Source organism: Phoxinus phoxinus (genome assembly GCF_949152265.1).
Source record: "Phoxinus phoxinus genome assembly, chromosome: 3".
Classification (NCBI taxonomy): domain Eukaryota; kingdom Metazoa; phylum Chordata; class Actinopteri; order Cypriniformes; family Leuciscidae; genus Phoxinus; species Phoxinus phoxinus.
In genome coordinates this window covers 45,263,921-45,288,008 of record NC_136878.1, presented here as the reverse complement: position 1 = coordinate 45,288,008, position 24,088 = coordinate 45,263,921, and the positions used below count along the sequence as shown (strand labels likewise).

At 38.9% G+C, this 24,088-nt stretch overlaps 1 protein-coding gene across 7 annotated transcripts in view; it reads right to left on the bottom strand.

Annotated features, from left to right (window-relative positions):
• The window catches only part of rgs3a (regulator of G protein signaling 3a), a 209,406-nt gene that overhangs the window by 143,994 nt on the left and 41,324 nt on the right, over window positions 1-24,088 (bottom strand). For 6 of the 7 annotated variants that reach the window (XM_079606412.1, XM_079606415.1, XM_079606417.1 and 3 more), the window contains 6 exons: window positions 12,587-12,668; window positions 12,037-12,142; window positions 10,999-11,365; window positions 9,641-9,680; window positions 5,473-5,753; window positions 2,554-2,637 (listed from right to left, as the gene is read on the bottom strand). In XM_079606412.1, coding sequence (XP_079462538.1) covers window positions 2,554-2,637; window positions 5,473-5,753; window positions 9,641-9,680; window positions 10,999-11,365; window positions 12,037-12,142; window positions 12,587-12,668 — 960 coding nt within the window. The remainder of the gene's footprint in view (window positions 1-2,553; window positions 2,638-5,472; window positions 5,754-9,640; window positions 9,681-10,998; window positions 11,366-12,036; window positions 12,143-12,586; window positions 12,669-24,088) is intronic. The other variant, XM_079606418.1, reaches the window with a different exon arrangement.

The following is a 24,088-nucleotide window of genomic DNA, read 5'->3' as shown; positions in this document are numbered from 1 at the left end:
TACACTCGTGAACTCACAGAGAAGAACATCCAGAGTTGAATAAAGTCATTATTTTTGGGGGATTTGCACACAAAAAGTATTCTGGTCGCTTGATAAACTTAAGGTTGAGCCACTGTAGTCACTTGGACTATTTTAAACATTGTCTTTACTAACTTTCTGGGCCGGCAAGTTTCAATTACAACAGAAGCCTATGGAGGAGTGAGACAGCTCTCAGATTTAGGCCCCGTTTACACGATGGCAAAACGCAGATATTTCTCTGCGTTTTGGCCTGTCATTTACACGAAAACGCCGTTTTTATCCCAGAAAACTATTATTATTTTTAAAAACTCCGGCCAAAGTGGAGATTTCTGAAAACGCCGGTTATATGTTGTCGTGTCAACTGGGAGAACCGGGGTTTTAGGTTCTCTCTTGTCGATTCTGAGGATTCTGATTGGCTTGCATGGCTTTATCCTTTTTATGCGGGTTGTGTGCACGATGTTATTATTGAAAACGGAGGGGGGGAAATATTCGTTTCTCTAAATACCCGGCTATGTGTAAATGTGGCCTTAATCACTAATATCTTCATTTGTGTTCAGAAGATGAAGGAAAGTCTTACGGGGTTGAACAACATGAGGGAGAGTCATTACTGACAGAGTTTTAATTTTTGGGTGAACTTAACACTTTAAAAAGTGATTCCAGTGTGCAAGAATAAATCAGGTCGGCCCGTCACTGCCCGTCTTTATTTAGCCCAAAAACAGTTGGGTTTGATTTGGTTCAAATTGATCCCAAGATGGATATCTGTTCACCAACCTCTCATTAGAGAAACGTGCCTGTGGCGACTTTTCTGCACACTGACATTACATCGCGTTTTGCAAGTTTCAACATGAAATGTCCAGTGAGCGCCACTAAACAAGTGTTCAGGTTTCAACGTAAATCTGGCAACGTTTGATTATGTTGCTTGTTGTACATATGACCGCGGTTCTGAATTGAAATGTCCAGGGAGTGGGGCTAAAATGTTAATGCTTATCGCGTTTTAAAATAACTTGCTTGTTGCTTGTTGTACAATAACGCGCACACCTACACATAACTTAACAAAATTTAAAAAAAAATATTTCCTTTTCCTTTAATCCTCCCTTGTCGGGCTTATGCTACTCTGAGCAATGCCTGAACTTTGTATTTTGAGCATTTCTTGCATTGTTTTTGCCTCTTCACGATGACTCGCTTGCTTTAGTCTTTGGAAAAAAGCGTGTGCTAAATGACTAAACCTAAACCTACCCAAAGAGACTGGAAACAATATTGAAGAAGCAACAGTGTAATAACTAATAACGCACCAAAAGTATTTTTGTGTAGTGTGTGAAGACTGCAACTTCAGTAAGAAACATTATGCCTGGTTCAGATTACACATTTTTTTTGTCTGATACGATAGTCACTGTGTCAGATTACGCGATTTTGACTCCTAAAATCTTGTCGTGTCGTGGACAAGAAACATGTCAGACTACACGTTGCTTTCCGACCAGCCATCGCGTGCTGTCTCACACACACACATTCACTCGCAGACATACATACGCACTCACTCTCACACGCACACACACACACACACACACACTCTCTCTCGTGCTCACTCACTCACACACACAAACGCACACATGCTCACTCTCACACACACACACACTCTCGCGCGCTCACTCACTAACACACACAAACGTATACATGCTCACTCACACACACAAACGCACACATGCTCACTCGCTCACACGCACACACACACACACTCACTCTCGCTCACTCACTAGCGCACACAAACGCACACGAACACACACTTACTCACTCACTCACTCACTCACACACACAAACGCACACGAGCACACACACTCTCACTCACTCACTCACGTCATGAAAGACCGGAAAAAAAATAAACATGCTAGTCTTTTTGCCGTGATGTCATGAAGCATTGGTGGTTGTCGTCCACTATGACACACACTATACGAGATGAAACGATCGAATCTTGTGTCCCGACGCCCGTTGTCGTTTAAGAATCCCCACGACACCCTACGTCAAACACATCGTGCCAAAATCTGGCTAAAATCGTGTAATCTGAACCAGTTACAACACTACCACATTTAAATACAAGTTACATTTCATTTTCATTATCAATTTACCTATTGTTTTAACATGACTTTTTCATAAATTTTCACAAACCTTATTCGCAAATTTGAGTTTTTAGTACCTTATTCATTATCCATTTTATATTTTTAATTGTACTCTAATGTTAATCTTGGTACTAAAAGTGCTAAATATGCATTGTTTTAAATGCAATGTCACACAAGTAAAGCTTTATTGACTGCATGAGAGAGACCCAGCACTGAATCTCAAAATCATCTCTCTACTAGACATCGTCGAGGTGGGAAAAGAGAAAATAAAAGAGATTAATCTGAAATTATCTATGAGTTCATATTATTCCAGTAAAAATCACTTGACCCCACATTAATGAAGTTATAAAATTACTACTTTTATAACAATTTCAAGTGTGAAATGCCCTAAATCCACATGCACACTACAGTGTGTCTCTCTTACCTTGATAGAGAAGTGCCTGCTCTCATGCAGAATCATTTCTTCAGAGATCACCAGTGTTCGTGTTGGGCTACACAGATCTATAGGCTTCAGAAAAGAGAGAAACAGACTCTGACTCCAACTTAATGAGCTTAACAACTCATATAATGTTCACTGGTTTGATTGAAGAAAGTGCTGAACTAGAAGTACTGCGTTTTATAGAGTACTCAGACCCCACCGCAAACATAACATATCTTATCACACTATTCTCTAAACTAGTACACTGTAACATGCGACAACTGTGTTTGTATTTAAGTGTGCATAAGACAACCTCAGAGTGGTGTATGACATGATGTCTATTTACAAAGAACACGAAAATATTAAGTTAAATACGTATACGAGAATAAATATGGCCTGTGTTTTGATTGGCTGTTGAGAGCATGAAACATTTTGAGACATTACACTAGAAACTAAAATTGTCAGTGTTTCTATTCATATTCCTATGCATAATTCTTCATATTTCTAGCCATATCGAACTCATTCTAATATTAATGAAGTTTAGGTTTGAATTTAAGGCCTTTTTTTTTTGGTATTATTTCCCATTATTTCTGAATGTTCAAACGTGTTTTTTTTATTCTTGGTTATGCAATCGTTAAAGGAACATTCCATTTTAGAATTCTGCAAACATTCTGGAAATGTTACTTTTGAATGTTCTCTGAACATTCTGAAACAAGTAGTAACATAAAAAAAACATTAGATGATCGCCCAACTAAAATGGTATAAACAATGTAGAAAATAATGTTTCTGTGCTAAAGTATTGAGAACATTATTAAAGACCATATAACTGTGAACAAACGTTCTACTAGCATTACTGGAAGAACATTTGTTGATCATTTTGTTCATAATATTATCTACACTGAACAAAATTCTAAACGCAACACTTTTCTTTTTGCCCCCATTTTTCATGAGCTGAACTCAAAGATCTAAGACTTTTTCTATGTACACAAAAGGCCTATTTCTCTCAAATATTGTTCACAAATCTGTCTAAATCTGTGTTAATGAGCACTTCTCCTTTGCCGAGACAATCCATCCACCTCACAGGTGTGACATATCAATATGCTGAATGGACCGCATGATTATTGCACAGGTGTGCCTTACTGTGCGTTCACACCGGACGCGAATAGCGCATCAAATTCGCGCCTGCCACGTCTAGTTTGACGCTTGAACATTTTGAATGCATTCGCGATCCAAGCGTCCGTGGCAAAATCCACTTCTTCTGGGAGAGGCAAGTGCAAGGCGGGAAATAAAAAAATGCTACTGTTATTGTGTCACGAAATGTAGTTTTAAGAGTTGTTCAATCGAGAATGTAGTTGTTTAAAGCTCAAATCTGTGGTTTGTTTATAAAGATAGTGCCTATTTAAAAAATGTGATCTGACGTTTCGGAGTTGTGAGATCCAGGCGATCACCGGGCGCTCAGCGCTCATGTAACCCGCTGGAGCCGCCTCACCTCGGCTAGTCCTCCTGACGTCTGCCGCTGGTCAACCAGAAATGTTTAAATTCTCAATCTATAGCTTCGGTTCTATTATATGAAACCTATAAGTTAAGTAAGGGTTAATGCCCGACGAGGTGTCCATTGTCAGGTTTTAATGGATGACGGCGAGGTGTGAACTGGCCGACGCGCAGCGGAGGACGGTTGCCTCCGCCGAAGTCCATTAAAACCTGACAATGGACACCTCGTCGGGCATTAACCCTTACTTAACTTATAGGTTTTATACCAGACCATGGTATAAAATTAGCCTGGGTTTCCCCATACTGCCTTTGCGCAGCGCGATTTTATTCACGCTGAAAGGCAGTCTGGATACCATGGACCAGATTTTCGCCTCATCTAGGGAACCAATCACAGAACGGGGAGGGAGCAGCAAGACGATGACGACATCTATGCGACACAACTAAGCAGTTTGTTTATATCCATATATACCTTCGACCCTCATGTTTATCTTGCACAAACGGCAATAGTCGCTGAACGTCATTGTTTACACAAAAATATCTTACCCATCGTCTTCTTCCTTGTCTAATTTCTGTCGCTCTACATACGTCATCTGGTATAATGGAAACGATTGGCTATGAGCTACGTACAGGCGCATTTGATAGACATTCTTAGCACCCAATAAACGGCGCCGGGCATTCGTAAACCACGCCTCAAATACGAGAAAATGCACATGTGGTTCCCAGACCCAAGTCTCAACGAGAATTGGGTCTGGCGTTAGCCAGGCTAGTATAAAATACATTAATGACTCGTTATAACGTAGGTCAAACGACTTCTTTAATTAACGTTATGTGAGTTTTTCTTCATCTCATTCAGAAATGTAGCTGACTGCAAGTGTTCAGTGTCACATTCATAGTTAACATCTGAACAATGTCATTCCTTCTTTCACACGAGCATTACAAAATAATTTTTTGAGGCCAAACATATAAAATGACATTATAATCTGAAAATCGGGCCTTCCCCCGTTTATGACGTCACTTCACCACGTGACAGTAGCAAGAAGGCTCTTGATTGGTTAACGCGGCGCGAATTGACGCAGAACTTCAGATTTTTCAACTCGGGCGGCAGACGGGAATTTGCGTCAAACGTGTGAATGCACAAAAAGCACTACATAAAATAATTCGCTCTAAACGCGGCAGACACTCAATTCGCTCAAATAAGGCGTATCCGCGTCTACCGTGCCGCACTCTACGCCTCATTCGTGCTGCAGTAATTTTTTACGCGCGTAACGTGTCTTTACATTGACTTAACATTGAAATCACTCGCGCTTGACGCGCTATTCGCGTCCGGTGTGAACGCATGTGAACGCAATATGTTATGTTCTGGAGAGATCACTAGAGCTCACTAGATCTTTTTATTTAACGTCTGTGCTTATTTTGAAGATATGGAAGATTTACCTGCACAAAGATGGGGAAGATGAGGATTTTAGGTGTCACTTTAACGTATGAGCCATAGTTGGCATGAGGCATGTGTGACCTCACAATGGTGCAGTTCTGGTAGTTGGCAAAGTTTGAGGTGGTCGTTGGCTGTTGGTAATGTCCACTCTCCTGTGTTTTGGATTTGCTGTTGCCAGAGCGGCGCAGAAAGCACGTTCTGCTGGCCAGTCCAGGTGCTGACTGGGAACCAGTGGCCGGAGGAGGTGGAACAGGCGTCTGAGGTGTGGGGAACATCTGGCCAGCTGGTAGAAAGTAAAGATCGTAGGTGAGATTTCAGTCAGATATCAGATGGATTAAAGACTTTTCTTTTTTTTGGTTTACAGGTGAAACTCGATATATTATTATATTATTATATTATTATTATTATATATTACTAATATATTATATAGACTCATTACATGCAAAGTGAGATATTTCAAGCCTTTATTTGTTATAATTTTGATGATTATGGCTTACAGCTTATGAAAACCCCAAATTCAAAATTAGAATATTGTGAAAAGGTTTTCATAAGCTGTAAGCCATAATCATCAAAATGATTACAAATAAAGGCTTGAAATATCTCACTTTGCATGTAATGAGTCTATATAATATATAATATATTAGTTTCACCTTTTAAGTTAAATTACTGAAATAAATTAACTTTTACACCATATTCAAATTTTTCGAGTTGCACCTGTAGAAGTATAGAAGAGCCTGGGTCGGGCTGGCCCTGTGGGGGGCGCACCGTCCTTCGCCCGGGGATGTGCACAGATAGCCATATTAATCATAAAATCATATTACTATCTTTACTGTCATTGTTTGGAGGATTTGGTGGAGAGGAGAAGAGAAAGGGTAAAATATGTAAAATTACTGAATACCTTAAAACACTCAACACCCACAAAGGACATGTTACGGCCTCAGCCTTATGGGTGTTGCCTTATGTTCTGTGTGTGTTTGTTGTGTTCTAATTAGTCTTTCTTTCTGAGCGTAGGCTCCGCCCTTGCGCACCTGTGGTCCGTTGCTCTGATGGCTTGTGCTGAGCATAAAAGTGGAACGTGAAGGAGGGTGTGACACGCCACGGTGAACTCCGTGCGCGTCAAGATGCCTAGCCTGCTGACGAAGACAAGCTGTGTTCTTTGTGCTGTGCTACTATTTTATTATATTTGTTATAGGGGTGTGCCAAAAAAATCGATTCACAGAAGAATCTAGATTCTCATTTGCAACGATTCAGAATTGATCTGAAATGTCCAAGAATCGATTTAATAAATAAATAAAATCAGCTGGCTGTTCGCCTCCATTTTTGTAACTAGCCTATACGGGACGTGAGCGGCAAATCACTAAAAGAAAAAAGAAGCAAATGGATGAGAGGGAGATCTTTCGTTCCTACCATTTGCATGTGTTTTAAGTCCTGTCAGTTTAACAGGGCGCGCTTGACAGGGCATAAGAACCATAGACATGTATAAAGGCTAGATGGCTCAAGGCGGAGTCAGCTGTGTCGTCACTTCGGTGGCCATCTTAGGTCAGGAGACTGCGCTGCTGCTCCCTGCTGCTGTGGATGGAAGGTGAGTGACAAATGCTCGTAACTTGCTGAATTCTTGACGGATTTACAAACGGTTTGGTTTATTACAAACCTTATTAACGTGGCTATGATTTGTGCTGATGCCGATGTTTAAATAAATTTTTCACAAACTATGCAGTAAAATAGCCGCATCCCTGACGTTTATGACACACCAAGCTGTTTGAAAATCGGTTGAAAATTGAGCAAAATATAGTTATTTCAGCACTACATGCACAATAGACTTTAATGTTATAACTGGACGAGCGGTGCTGTCCTAAGATGGCCGCCGTGTGACGTCGTCGGGTCCCATTGGTTCTCAGCGCCGGTAAGCCATCTAGCCTTTATACATGTCTATGATAAGAACGAGCAGAGAGAGAGTCAGAGAGAGCCCCGGCCGCGCGCGCGCACTCACCCGAGCGCAGTCTGCTCTCTCTCTCTCCCTCGCGCATATTAATCAAAATCAATTAATACGATGGTGTCGGGAAAAAAACTCTCCCTCAAGTCGGCGGCGGTGTGAACGTACAGTCAGCCGCCAGCTGCAGACCAACGCACACTGCAGTGCTTCACGAAACTCCCTGCCAACTCCGAGAGGGCAAAAAAACAAAAACAACTCGGTCTATCGCTGCTTCATCGCCAGGTAGCTTAGGGGTAGGACTATTATTCATTTTGAAAGAAGCACTTTATTTACATAACTTGTTATTCTTTAAGTTACTGAGTCTGACTGAGATATATAGGCTAGATGTTTTTTTGTCTTCACCGGTTGTGTTCTACATGATATTTGTGGTAAACTGCATCTATTTTCAACCATTTTGTATTATGAAGAAGCACCTTTGTTTTGTTCCAACTTATTTTATAGCTAGCTACTAAGTAGCAATTGAGAACCAGACAATGTTTTTAATAAAAGGCACTTCCCTGAGAATTGAACTTAATAAATGTGAAAAAGACACTTTAATGTCTCCGTTTGTCATTCTGTATAGCAAAGCAGATGAGAGTAGATCATGATCAGAAACCCGATTAGAAATCATTATGGATAAAATCGAATCGTTTTGAATCGAAAATCTTTTTGAATCGAAAATCGATTTTGAATCGAATCGTGGCCTCAAGAATCGGAATCGAATTGAATCGTGAGATGGTAAAAGATTCCCACCCCTAATTTGTTATGTGTCTGTTCAATAGATGTTGAATTGAGTAAGTTAAATGTGAGTATTGCGTGTGAGAAGAGAGAGATTGAGAGACATGAGTTTGTGCAGTCCTTTATAAGTCTTAAAAATAAATGTATTAAACTGCTCTTTGCCTTGCGTCTCCTTTATGTTGCTGAACCCTTTTAAAACGAGCATACGTTATATTTCAAATTATAACGTCTTTCATTTCTTTACCGTTTGTTTGTTTTCTATCTCTTCTTATGTTGTTGTTTGTCTGTGTTTTTATTTTTTTATATGTGTATTTTTTAAAATGTCATGTATTTCCTGCAATAAAAAAAAAAGAAAAGTATAGAAGAGCCATTAAGACAACCCTAGACCCTGTAAGCAGGTCCTTGAAGAAAATCACATGTTTTCTGGTCAGTATTTCTGCAGGGTGAGGGTTTCGCTGCGCTGCTCACGCTCAATTAAAGTGAAAGCAATAACAATAACACATCCTGCAAAAGGGGGGCCATGGCCAGAACCTAGTGGTATTTGGGGGGCCTCGTCATGGAAAAGTTCATTGAAATTAAGCCATAATGGATCAAACAAAACATGAACAAGGGCATTCACATGAAATGGTCCAATTAACAAATTCGCAAATCTATTTTTTTACTTCTTCTTAATTTTTTTGCAGTCTAAATGACTTGACTTGACTTGGACTTGGACGAAATGGTCAAATTCGCAAATCTTTTTCTTCTTCTTATGTATTTTGCAGTCTAATTACTTGGAATTGACTTGACTTGATTTGACTTGGACGAAATGGTCAAATTGACAAATTACATTATTTTTACTTAAGTTTTTTGCAGTCTAATGACTTGACTTGACTTGACTTGACTTGAACTTCTTTTTCTTTTTGTATTTTGCAGTCTAATGACTTGACTTGACTTGACTTGACTTGACTTGACTTGACTTGACTTGACTTGAACTTGAACTTTAACTTTAACTTCTTTTTCTTTTTGTATTTTGCAGTCTAATGACTTGACTTGACTTGAACTTTAACTTTAACTTCTTTTTCTTATGTATTTTGCAGTCTAATGACTTGGACTTGGACGAAATAGTCAAATTCGCAAATCTTTTTCTTCTTCTTATGTATTTTGCAGTCTAATGACTTGGACTTGATTTGGACTTGACTTGGAATTTACTTGGAATTATTTAAAAACTCAGTTAAAGAACTAAACAAAAACACTTAAAACAAGCAACAATAAGCAGCATCAAACAGCAGCAATTACTTTAAATAAAGTGCCATTATGTAAAGAGCAATACCCTACATTGCCCTGCTTAAGACTCTTACTCAAGGAGACAATATAGGGCTCGCTTTTTGTAGGGCTCAAGCTAGTAACTTTCCAAACCCTGAGCCTTAACCACTGCACCACATCACGAATAGAAAATGCACTAGGAAAGAGGAACTTACTTAATGTCCTGTGGTTGTCTCCATAGGCAGAGCCCAATACCTGAAAACATTAGAGACAATATTATAAATATTATAAGACAATGAGACAAAGTACATGTTAAGACATTCTGTGAAGATTTATCACTACTTTAATGAATCAATGATTACAATATTAGGCCTTTTTTACACAAAACACATAGGCAACACCTAAGTTCTGCTTTTACACTGAAAGCATTTTCATTCGTACATAAAATACAGTGATAAATAACGCTTAAATATGTAATTTTGGTGATCAAAGATGAGTTTTAACGGATAAAATTATTGACTACAGAGACTTTAAAATGTTTTTTTAAAAAGCTTATGAAAACACCAACGTAGTACTTACAAATAAAGAAACATTACTAATGTTAAACGAAAACGGAAGCATGGTATCAAATATGTCTCCACATCATGCAACATTGATTTTGCAATATTGTAAGAAACGCTGGTACTCCTCCACTATGCTTTAGACAGTGACTAAGGTTTAGGTTTAGAAAGTACTTCAGAGCCGGCCATCTACACATTTAACCCTCATCCTTCCCTCGCACTTTGTAACACATCTTTCCCTCGTTCATTTTGATATCTTTCTATTTTTTTATGCAATTTGTTTTTTTAGAAAAAATGTTTTTTTTATTTATTTACCTTTAAATTACTAGACTTGATCAATAAACTTAAATTGAAAATAACTCACAATTTCATGCAGAACCCTTCAGCTCAAAATATCTTACATTGGGTGTCTCTGCCGACCTCTTGTGGGGAAAAAATAATATAACATGATATTTCATAACTCTTGCCAGTAGATGGCGTCATAATGCTCTATATGGAGCAAATGAGCAGTTCCGCTGGATCCTAAAGTCAGTTTTTCTTCGGTATGCATTCAGATACACATGCACACATTATACAATTATTTTTGGGGAACATTTTAGCATTTTTAGCTTGAAGTTTGAGCATTTTTAGGTTTTTCTATGTGTACTGTAGCATTCCTCGCATTCCATTCATTCCTAAGGGGGTCAAATTGACCCGCGGGGGAAGGATGTGTTACTTTTTGTGTATTCGTGGTTCAAGTGCGACAAAAGTCTTGGCCCCCACATGTCTGCTCACATTTTCACATCATATCGAGACATTAAGCAGCTGTGAGACACCATGATGATGTGTTTTATTGGTTGTAGTCTCCCCTTGTCCCACCCTCTATACTCTCCCACTTTTCCACAGCTTTACACGTCCATTTTTTGAGACTTTTTCCAACTCTGAGGTGTGAACGGCCAGGCTACAACAGGAGGGGTTCATGACACTTTAAGCAGCTGTGAGACGCCATAATGATGGACAATGCTTGGCTCTACCTGGCTTCCAGGATTAACAGGAGACAGGATGATGTAATCGTCCCCGTTTGATGCTTTCACACGCGTCCCTCTAAGCGTCTGAGTGCCGTCCCCCGCACTCCTGCGTTCTCCCCACAGGATTCCCGATCCTCTGCCTCCGCCGGCCAGCCCGTCCGACCCGTTCACTAAAACCCTGCGGCCGGAGCGCTGGTGGGGGGGCAGAGGCGGGAGCGGGGGCGTCTGGTCCCTCCTCTTGCTTTTAGCCGGGGAAACTGGAGTGTCATAGTTCGAGGACTTGTAAGTGGGATGATGGATCAGTCGCTCAAAGTTGGACTTCCCAGAGGGTCCCGTGCGCCAAACTACCACTGTGATTTCCCTCAGACTATTTCTGGAGAGAGGGAGAGATAACAGAACAAACGTAGTGAAGCACGCAAAGAAGAGTTGATTTATTTATTCATTATTGAGTGTGTTTATGAGCAAAGACTTAGCTTAATAATAATCAAATGTAAGACACCAGGTTTCACCTTGCTAAACAGAAGCTGAATTTAATTAAATGTGCACTTGTAGTGTACTTCAAATCTTAAAAGTATATGTTTGAAAAAAATTTACTTGCAGATAATATAGTATTAATAAAATGAAAGGCCTCGAAAGTACACTTTCATGACTATGTTTCTTGCACTTTTAAAAGGTGCACTTTGTAATCTTGTTAAAATTTTGACTTAAAAGTACTTTTTAAATAATTGTTTTAATCTTTTGTCGTGCTTTAAAGTGATTATGGCTTACAGCTTATGAAAATCTTTTCACAATATTCTAATTTTGAATTTGGGGTTTTCATAATCTGTAAGCCATAATCATCAAAATTATAACAAATAAAGGCTTGAAATATCTCACTTTGCATGTAATGAGTCTATATAATATATTAGTTTCACCTTTTAAGTTGAATCACTGAATAAATTAACTTTTGCACCATATTCAAATTTTTCGAGTTTCATCTGTAGTTAAAAAAATTACTTGATCACTTGAAACATTTGATCTTCACAACTATAGTGTTATATGTACCTAATAGCATGTGCAAGATCTACACACTTCCAGTGTTTGACAGGTTGACCGTTTAACTGGAAAACTGTGTCCAACTGCTGCAAACCAGCCTGATGCGCTGGCCCACCTGAGAGAACACACACACACATGTTGGGTTTACATGTTTTATGGGGACTTTCCATAGACATCATTATGTTATACTGTACACACTGTATCCTCAAACCCATCACAGAAAACATTTAGCATTTTTACATAAAAAAAAAAAACAGCTGTTTTCCTCATGGGGACCAAAAAATGTCCCCACAAGGATTTCGGATATTGCCATCTTTAAGGACACACTCACACACACACACACACACACACACACACACACAACATTTATATAAAGACAACCGAGAGTGTTACTCAGCTGTGACTCATGTAGCCTAAAACTCATACACACATTGACCCATGTTTGACTTTGATGCTTAATAACCCATGACGCAGAAAAAGCACCTCTGGCACAGCGCACACACACACACACACCAGACACACACACACACCAGACAGTAATTTTCAGAGCAGTTCTTGCCTGGATCGACTGCTTGTATACGAACAGGCGAGTCAGAGCAGATGGTGAAGCCGAAGCCGTCCTTTCCTCGTAGAATGGTCACCTAAAGTGCACACACACACACACTCATGAGTACAAAACACTGCCACCTGCTGGAACAGGTACGACACTGCACTGCCCATCAGAGGAGCAGCAACACACAAGTTAACTTTTTTTTTTTTTTTATCTACTGTATGTTGCAGAGATTTACACACTACAAGTGACTATATTTACAATATAGTATTGCATTGCATCTCGTATGGCATATATTATGGCATTGCATTTACGAATACCGTGAATAAAAATATTAAAAGAAAAAACGTGCTTTAAATTATTTTATTAAGAAAATGTATTTAGTGGGTGTGCTGTGCACTAATATAAACAGTATATATGTGACCCTGGATCACAAACCCAGTCTGGAGTCGCACGGGTATATCTGTGGCAATAGCCAACTATACATTGTATGGGTCAAAATTATAGATTTTTCTTTTATGCCAAAAATCATTAGGATATTAAGATCATGATCCATGAAGATATTTAGTAAATTTCCTACCGTAAATATATAAAACATGTATTTTTGTGAGTGAATGCAGCACAATCGTGAACATAAATGCACAACTTTAAAGGAGATTTTCTCAATGTTTAGATTTTTTTGCTCCTCAGATTCCAGATTTTCAATAGTTGTATCTCGACAAAATATTGTACTATCCTAACAAACCATACATCAATGGAAATCTGATTTATTCAGCTGTCAGATGATGCATACATCTTTTAAATTTTTTTTTTTAATTTACCCATGTGACTGGTTTTGTGGTTCAGGGTCACATATACAGAATTATTATGCATTATCTGCATTAATAGCACAGCTGTTACTCAAATTGCATATTTCAGCAGTATTTAGATTCTAGATTACAAGGCCTATTTATATTCTGATTTGTTAATGACAGAATTCTACAGTCAAACATTTGTACAGCATATGATGAGCCCAACAGTGGATATAAAAAGCCTACAAACCCCAGTAAAAAACTGCTGGGTTTTGAGCTGAAAAACTTAAACAAAGATAAATCGCATCAGAACTTCGGCACATTTAATATAAAAATTACAACCAATGCAATGCCACTGAAAGAAAAATATATATTTTTGGCCGGTAAATTTTCTTAAGCCATTGGCAGGTGTGGCAAAAAAAAGTTAGTTTTAGGCCCTGTTTACATGTGAATAAAAGCCTAAATTCAATCTGTTCGGCATATAAAGCGATCAAGTCTCTTCAGAAAATGTGGACTAAACTTTTCAATTCAAATGGATTAGTTAAGATCTCTTTATGAACTTTTTGAAGAGTCAAAGCTGCTGTTTTCCTTTGAGTTTTGTTTCACTGATTGTCCCGTTCACCCGTTCCCTCATTGATGAACTCGTTCGCTCCTCTGTTTGTCCTTGCACTTAAGCCCCAGTCAGTTCTCTGTCCTGAACTGTTTGTAATGTGGTTGTAATACCCGTTCCCTGAGTATACCTGTGCCAATTGGATTTATTAATTAAAGGATGTTTTGCTCGATGTGCACTGGTCACTGCCCGTCACAATATTATTCTCTATTTTAATTTTCATATTGGCATGTGTTTTGCTCTGTTAAAGCATTGATCTCACTAAATTTATACATTTCTCTGAGAGCGAATTCTTTTAAAATGGTAAAAGTTTGCTTAAAGGGATACTCCACCGTTTTTTCATATTAAACTATGTTATTCCCTTAACTAATACGAGTTGACACATATCTCTCTCGTCTCAGTGCGTGCACTTAATCGCTCTGGCGCACCGCGACACTTTAGCACTTAGCTTAGCCCAGTTCATTCATTAGCGACCAAACAGAGATGAAGTTAGAAGCGACCAAACACCTCCACGTTTTCCCTAAATACAGTTTTATATCTGTATAGATAGATAGATTTATATCTATCTTTAAATATATCTTCAGATTTATATCTTGAAAGAAAATCAACAGGGTCACCGTGATTTTGCCAAGGCTGCGTTTACACTTGGCATTAACATGCGACCTGTATCTGGATGTTGTCCACACACACATTGAAAAGACGAGTGTAAACGCGCTTCTGATCGGAATGTTATCCGATCAGCGTGTCCAGTTTCAGAGGTAGTCGAGGACGCATTGTGATCGGATCTCAGTGTAATGTAAACGCAATCCAGCCATCGTGTGTGTGTGTGTGTGTGTGTGTATGTGTGTGTGTCTGCATTCACAGGTGGACGTCATATAAATCCCCGCCCAGTCTCCCCACGTGCTGTCAGAAAATAATGGCCAGACGCAGTTTAGACAATCAATAAAATGTATTTGAACCTTACAATAAACGTCAATATTTAAAACCGTTTATTCAGACTTACATGATACTGTGTGTGTCATTTTTTATTTTAATTGTGCAACATTATCTGAACGAGGCGATCGCCTGTACAATCACAGCTGTGAGGCATGAGATCTTAATGAAGAGCGTGCGCTGCTTTGCAAGAGGAATAATAGGAATAAACTTTTTATGTTTTAAATGTTGAATGTTTTTATTGTTTCAGCGTGTTTATTAATCTCCCATTTCTGTTAATATAGTCATTGCATGCTATAACCTTAAACCCCGATGATCGATGATGTGACTTTTTTTTTTATAACCCAGTTATTTTTGTATGAATATTCCTTCATTCAAAAAAGGTAATTTGATTTAAGGATGGAGATTGCACAGCAAAGTAAAGTGAGTGAGTGAAAGCAATTGGGACATTGTTTAATTTGCTTCTTTACTCTTATTGGTGTTGTGCTACAGACCTAATTTAAATATTAAGCAGGAAACAGAAATCCGATCGGTTATCCAGATACAGAGGCTACTTATTATGAACAAATGTAAACGCACGGTGTCCTGATTGGCTAATGATCCAATCTGGTTGATCGGATCATGGTGATCGCATGTTAATGCCAAGTGTAAACGCAGCCATATTTTGCTGATCCTGGAACAACATTCCTGTCGAAAAAATTACCCCTAAACCTAACCATACCCATAAGTTATCCCAAATATCAATGGAAATTATAGGCCCCGTTTACACGTACATTGTTATTTTGAAAAACGGAGACATTTCCCTTCGTTTACACGCAAACGGAGAATTCTCCTCTGAAGACGATTATTTCTAAAAACTCCGGCTAGAGTGGAGATTTTGGAAAACTTTGTTTGCATGTAAACAGAGAGAAACTGAGTTTTAGGCAGCCGACGTCACAGTGTGTGACTATTTTCGGGATTCTGATTGGCTAACGTGGGCTTGAGCGTCTCGTTACACTGCCACCTACAGGTTTGGCATGCTCTTTGACGGGTTCATGTAAACTAACACTTTTCTGAAAACTGTCAGGTGTGCACAATGTTATATTTGAAAACGGAGAGGGTGAAATGTCCGTTTGTAAAAAATAGCCGTCCACGTGTAAACCTAGCCATAGTTTTTGTTTTGTTTTCTGGTTAGCTCCCCAGCCAGAGACACCATATTCAACCCAGATAGATATTTTACATGAGAGAAGGGATTTAGGGAAAAGGGAGGGGCCAATCAACCCAACAACCGAGTTAGTAATGACCATGCCAACAGGACATGCCAGTCACACCCACCGACAGCACCCAGACCCTTTATCATTTATAAAATAATATATACAAATTATAAATATTTATATGTAATGTTTTCTGAAATGTTATTTACATAGGTGAAGAGAGGGAAGACAAATAGTTGTATAATATCAATACCAATACCACCATCACCACCAAAAAATAGATCGCAATAGCAATAGCATGCAGATTTTAGATATATAGATAATAAAAGAACAGAAGTATAGCTTATCAAACATTATATATATATATATATAAAATAAATGTATCCATAACTAATTGTAGAATGATGTATTCAATAATTATTGTTTATTATTATAAGTTAGTGAACATGTGGGAGAGTGCGTGGATCTGGTTCCAGGTAAATTATTTATTTATGGAGATGAGTTAGGAAGGGTTTCCATATATCAAGAAATGTAGATATAATATTATTTTTAGTGTATGTTATTTTTTCTAATGTGATGTATTCTGTAAGAAGATTAGTCCAATGATGCATATGTATACAATTTTTGGATTTCCAGTTTTGCAAAATTACTTTCTTGGCGATAGTTAGAGAAATGAGGAGTGGGTTTTATATTTGACTGGGAGATGATCAGCTTCTATGCTGATATAAACTGTAAACCTGTCCCTCAAATCTGATTGGTTGACTGAAATGTTGTTCCAGGATAGACAAAGATGTTGCACTTGGTGAAATCAAGATCATCGCTGAAGGACAATTTGGTCAAACTTTGCAATAATGTTTCGGTGTATGTTGGGGGATTATAAGGTGAAAGTGTAGGTTCGGGGCCCTTTTAAAAATCTGCTTAGGGCCCCCGAAATGTGAGGGCCGGCGCTGGGTGTGAGAAGCCTACAGACCGCAGATCCACTACATCTGCAGAGGGTGTTTAAGCCTGTGTGTGTGTGACGGCTGATCCTTACATGAAATGAAGGGATTACAGCAGAAATCTGGATTAAACCGAGAGAGAGAAAAGAGAGAAAGGGGGATAGAGAGGTGAATAGGAGATGAGAGAATGAGAGGAGAAAATTACTGGATATGAGAGAATAAAAGTTGACAAGAACACTTGTCTCTTATGCTTTGCATTTGCTCTCTCTTCATCAGATCATGCATTCAGTGAAGAATCTCATTAAATAATACATACAATTTTGTTGGTTTTTCACTAAACCCTTTACGGCACGTTTTTGAAAAGCTCGGCGTACAGCTTATGAAAACCCCAAATTCAAAATTAGAATATTGTGAAAAGGTTTTCATAAGCGGTAAGCCATAATCATCACAATTATTACAAATAAAAGCTAGAAATATCTCACTTTGCATGTAATGAGTCTATATAAAATATTAGTTTCACCCTTTAAGTTGAATTACTGAAATAAATTTACTTTTGCACGATATTCATATTTTTTGAGTGTCTGTAGTGGGCACTATTATGCATCTTCTGAATAAGCAGAATAAGCAATAGAAGCATTGCTCATGCACACATTATGCAAACATTATGCACAAAATTATCGTTTGAATCCAATGCGGGCAAAGTATTTGACAAAAAAGCAATCTGCTCAGCTTTTTGCTCAAAATAATCGAAAATGCTGCCTTGTGTGAAAAACACTTGAGATTGTCTCTACGTCTAGAACGCAACTGATGCTTTTTCAAGCGCCTCCATACTTGGAAAAACTGCGGGAAACTACGTTTAAACAGGAAAATATGAAATATTTACGTACATATTTACAGCGGGTCTGTTCGCACGGGATTACTACCTGAGGTAATTTTTCCAGACCTTTTTACTGAAGGTAAAAGTCGCCGTAATGTTTACTGGCACTGTCCGTGATGATCACTGAGATGCACATTCGGACGGGACTAAAATCACACAGAAGCTCTGGGAATTATTACTTTAGCCCACCTCTCCATGTTAAACTAGTCCCGTATAAATAGGGCTTTACTCTGTGCCAACCTATTCAAAGACTATTGCACAGGACAATTTACAACCAAATGAGGGGTCGGTCAAAAAAAGACAAAACTTCTACATGCAATGGTAACCCTGGCGACCCTGATGAGTTCATTTCTTTTTAAAGCTGCACAACAGAAATCCAAGGAGAGACAAGACCATAAAAGCCACATGAACACTGATCTCAGAGGGGGATCCATCGGGCAGTGAAGTCCTTTCAATCCGTCACTTCACCTCCATTGGGAATTCAGAAGCCGTTTTTCTTTCCTTTCTTCATTAAAAAAGTGGGATTAGAGGACGGGGTTTGCCTCCTGTTAGCCACGCATGAAGAAGCACTTACAACTTTGGAAACAGTCGGCAGAAAGAGTGATCAGGAACTGCCCTGTTTCTCAGGGTCAGCCATAGACATAAGCCCCGTTCACACAGCACGTTGATCCCGGGAAATTGCCAGAACTGGACTGTGTGAACGCAAACACGACCCGGGATTGACGCCGGGATTGATGCCTGGTTGGGGACCTATAGTAACATTGAAGTGTTCAGTCCCGAAACGAGCGCTGTGTGAACAAAAGCCGTTATCAATGCCGTGTCGAAGCCAGGATCGTTCGCCAGCTAGTGAAACTATATGTGATGCGCTAGTTTATGATCGAATCAGAGAAAAAAATGCACAAGCGTGGTTTCCCATTTTATAGAGAGAGAAATCTTATAAAACGGTTAGTTCCAATCCTTGATTCTGATTGGTCAATAGCTGTGTTTTATTCACGATATGACCGCTTCACCCAACGGTTCTATGTATCACTACACAACACCCCTAGCAACCACTCTTAGCAACGCAAACACATGTTTAATCTCATCGATATTGATCATTGAGGCTATTAGTATTGAGAGAGATCGAGTAAGCGAGTGTACCTGCATTTACAGTAGATATAGCATTTTCCTTCAGGTCAGTCCTATATATTCATAATAAAAAAGCATCCGTTTGAATGTCCGCTGCGATATCTTGTCCTTTTAAAGGGGTCATGACATGGTTTTTTTTATTTTATTATTATGTTCCCTTAGGTGCAAATATAGTATTACTATAGTTTCTTTTACAAAAAACTTTTAAAATGTAGTGATTTATGACCTTTTCCCACCCTGTTTCTCATCCTCTGATTCACACAGTCTGTTTTGGGGGTGTTTCCCCTTTAAGAGTTCAGTGTTAACGCCCGCTGTTATGATTGGCTAACGTCAGTGCCTATGCATCAATTATTAACGCCCCCAGCCAGAACGTTTGGGGATTCGGCGCAACTGTTTAATAGCGGGTGATGCATGCGAAGCGATGGCTCTTGCAATGATAAAACCTTATTATGTTTGAGCCGGAATCAGAGGAAAATGAACGATCACCACAACAACGAAGACTGGATCAGCTCGTGTCCACATGGAAAGTTAAACTATTTTGAATTAATAAAAAAAAATTAACCCGAGACACTTGAAAACGGATTATTGTTGCATAATTATCCTATAGCTTAATTTGCTAACAGTTTAACATTATTTAACTAATTCCAATGAAATGATAGGGTGTACCACGGACAAAAATGCATGCACAGGCCATATTTGAAGATGCAGCATTGATCAAGGCAACATTTTTAATTTTCTATCACATGTAGGCCTACTAGAAAGGCGACATATTTTCAAGATTCTCTTATACAAATGTGTTTATATTAGCCATGGTAAAAAGTAAGTTTGCGTCGTCGTTGTTGAGCCCAGAATATTTGGCATGGACTTATCTTTGAGCAACAGTTTTCTGGCAAAGCCAAGCATCATATTGGGATTTTTTCCTCAAAACAGTCATCCTTAAATGTATAGAACACTGCCGTGACTGGGACGTCCGCAAAAAATAAAGTGCATCCATTTTTCCCTGACGACTGGATCTTTCAGCGTATTTAAAAAGTAGTTTAAAGTTTTAAATACATTACTTACAGTTTGCGTCGTCGATGTTGAGCCCAGAATAGTCGGCACGGACTTATCTTTGAGCAACAGTTTTCTGGCAAAGCTCAAAACAGTCATCCTTCAAATGTATAGAACAAACGCTTAAACTAACACTGCCGTGACTGAGACGTCCGCAAAAAATAAAGTGCATCCATTTTTCCCTGACGACTGGATCTTTCGCAGCGTATTCACAGATGTTGTTTGTCCACAGCCAGAAACAGCACATCTGCGGCATCGTAATTTCCCTGTACACAGACCCACTCGCTGTCCGTCGACTGAACACTTGTGAGGCGCGCAGCGCGCGGGCGCGACAATGATACGAAATGAGCGTAGTTGCCTTGCGCTTGAAGCGTAGTTATCTTGTGCTGGAGGCGGTCATATGCAAACGCTGGTACGTCACTTCGTACCGTGACGTCACTTCTTACCATGGATCCAGAACGAGCTGTATTTAGAGCTTGATTAAATAAATGGTTTGTTTATAATGGGGAGGAAGTCTTAAGCTATGAAACTTGCAGGACGTTTTAATGGTACAAAGACCTCTTATATACCAAAAGATCAAGGCAAATTTGGTTTCTCATGTCATGACCCCAGTTATGGGTTTTCCCCGTGCCCATAGTCATCTGTCAGTGTCGTCTTCCTTCTCCGTGATCACAAGTTTGAGTCCTTTCAGTGTAAAAGTCTTCTCTACTGACCGACTCACTCATAAACACAGTCTTCGTCTCCATCTAATGGAGAAATAATGTATGTAACTTCTGTTGCTGTTTACGGCCAGGGACTATTTTTTCCAGCGGAAGGAAGGCTTTTAGTGATTTTACTTCATGAAAGTTGCAGAGATACATATTTTTCGGCTTTAATAGTTGTATTGTGTGGTAACCGCTTTATAAAAGCAATAAGGTACGAGAGGCAAGTGCTGTATCGTGAATAAGTCACGGCTGACTCCGCTTCGCGTCGTGCCTAACAACGCCCTTCAGCCGTGACTTATTTACGATACAGCACAGCCTTGAGTACCTTATTGCTTACTTAAGACACTTCTGAGACATTACAACACATCGATGTCACGTGTCTTTGCGGGATTTTTACGGGTTGTGTGTGAACGCACTCTCTGATTCCGGAAAATGCCGAGAATCAGAAATTAAATTGACTCAAATGCCGAGTCACTTTATCCGTGTATCATCTGTGTGAAAGGGGCTACAGTTGTTCTGGGGAACGGCCTGATGAAAGCGTCAATTTGAAGGTGATACGAATACAAAAAAAATTTATTTGGCCATTAGGTTTCCCAATGTGTATGTAATTTAAGTAGTGGAATGTATATGTGACCCTAGATCACAAAACCAGTCAATGTTTTAACCAGTCAAACAACAGGTAAATTTGTGGCAATAGCCAACAATATTATTATAGTTGCTTGTCTCACTGATCAGTTAATTTAAAATAATTACTAGTCGTGACAGTGGTTTTCATTTACCAGCTGGGAAAGGGAATCCTTAAAGTGATAGTTCACCCAAAAATGCAAATTCTCTCGGTATTTACTCGCCTTTATGTCGTTCCAAACCTATTAGACTTTATTTATCTTCAGAACACTAAACCAGTCTGGAGTCGCACCGGTATATCTGTGGCAATAGCCAACTATACACTGTATGGGTTAAAATTATAGATTTTTCTTTTATGCCAAAAATCATTAGGATATTAAGATCATGTTCCATGAAGATATTCAGTAAATGTCCTACCGTAAATATATAAAACATGTATTTTTGTGAGTGAATGCAGCACAATCGTGAACATAAATGCACAACTTTTAAGGAGATATTCTAAATTTTTTGCATCCTCAGATTCCAGATTACAATCTTGGCACCAGATTGCTAAAAGAGCAAGTTTCCTAAAGAAGTGCTTTCAGAGAACTGCTGACCAGTGACAAAAGTATTAGTTCATTGTGAACGTCATTTATAAAATGCCATCAATATCTTTGGGGCACACAGTTCAATCTGATGATGACTGATCAAAACGGCTACTGACCTTTGCAGCTGCACATATTAAGCAGTGGGACATCATTTTGTCATCGCGTGACTATCACATAATTTAAATACGGGTGACTTGTCACGTTTTGGTTTTCCGGAGATCTGAAGCAGAAGCAGACTGAATAAATGAAGCATATTATCAGATATAATGTACACATTTCCAAGGCTTGATGTAGAGATGCACCAATTACAATTTTCTAGGCCGATTCCAATTTTTCATTGAGTTTGACTTGCCGATACCGATTTCATTTTTTTCTAACTACTTTACAGCACACACAAATATTTATTTTCTATATATATATTTTTTATAAAACACCATATACTTTTACCCAAACTGAATAACAAAAACAAGTTTAAATGGGTAAATTTTCTATAAATATTTTTGAGTCTTCATTTTCTTTTCTGACATAGCTACTCCAGTTCTTGTAAAAACACACTTGACATGCAAATTCTGTGCATTTTGGGCGCTTTTTGAGTGATATTATATTTATTTTGTCCATCAAGAGTGTGCTTTCACTTAAACCCTTAAAAGAACCTGAAGTTTCCATCTAGCTCATTTAAATTCCCAATTTTACATTCATTTTGTCTTGGAATGGGTGAATTTACCAGATTTAAGAAAAACAGTGGCACATTTTTTGTGATTATTTTTACTCAACTCAAACAAATCCTCCTGAAGTTTTGATTTTTCCCTTTAGAAAGTTTTACTTGGATATTCTAGATATCCAGATGAAATTTTGACTACATGTAACAATCCCTAAGCCATTTATTACAACATTATTATAGGCGATTTTCAGTGAAAAGCTGGTGTGTTTTTCAATTTACTGACAATGTAGATGTGTCCAAAAAAGTTCAGGAAGTAAAATAAATAGAAAACATTGTAATAGAACACAGAAGCAAAAGTGAAATGTATATATATACCAATCTGGGCATGAGTATGGGACTAAGCATCAACAATCATTCCTGTTTGGCTCAGAGAAACAAACGCATGGGCAGAGCCCGTCTACGGAGAGCCTGCCCACTCCCTATTAAGTCCTATTGTACCGAATTTTTTGTTGTAGTTCCACCAGAGCTCCACTGGGGGCGATCGCCCGAGTGCAAAATGAATGGGAGTCTATGGGGCTAGACGGCTAAATGTGTCTCTTTCACCCGATTGCCGTTGAGAAATCTCAGATTTGATTGTAGCTTTGGCAAGTTCAACATGGGTTATAGGTCGAAAGTTGAATGAACGAGTACTTATGTTCTTTCGATTTCTTACGGGTTGAGTTGTTGTTGCTCATAACACGCTAGCATTCTGCTAATGAACGCTGATTGGTCAGTGAATGACTGGTTACGACCAGAGATACCGCTTGATGGCATCATGGCATCCGAAGCGGGACCAGAATGTATTCTAGCAGAAACTCTTCTAGCACGTGTGTTTACCTGTGTCCGCTGTGTTGTCGATGCCTCGAGAGAAAATAAAGTGCAGAGCGCGAAAACACCAAAGTGCCTGAAGGATTGCCGTAAAGCAGTATCTCTGGTCGCACGATGTGTATGACGTCATTGACATTTTGAAAGACTTTTTAAAGCAAATAAGTGACTCTAAAAAATCTAACACCCAGCAATGTGCAATTTCTTTGCATCTCCTTTCGAATACAACATTCAAATTACTAGACAAAAAATTATATCCTGAGAAAAGTGGATTTTGAGGGGTATAGCTCCATAGACCTCCATTCATTCTGCACTCGTCCTGTGAGCGCCCTCATATGGAGCCAGAGTGGAACTGCAACCAGTCAGAAGCCGGAAGTGTAGCGAGAGTGAACCTTCTCCCCTTATTAGACATTCTCTGGCATGGGTTTCTATGACGAATCAATGCTGATCAAAACCTGATGATACAATCACATTCACTACGGAGTCTCTGAATGTCCAAACGCGATTGACCCGATAGCACAGCTGTTAATCTCCTCTTTACAGGACTTTTT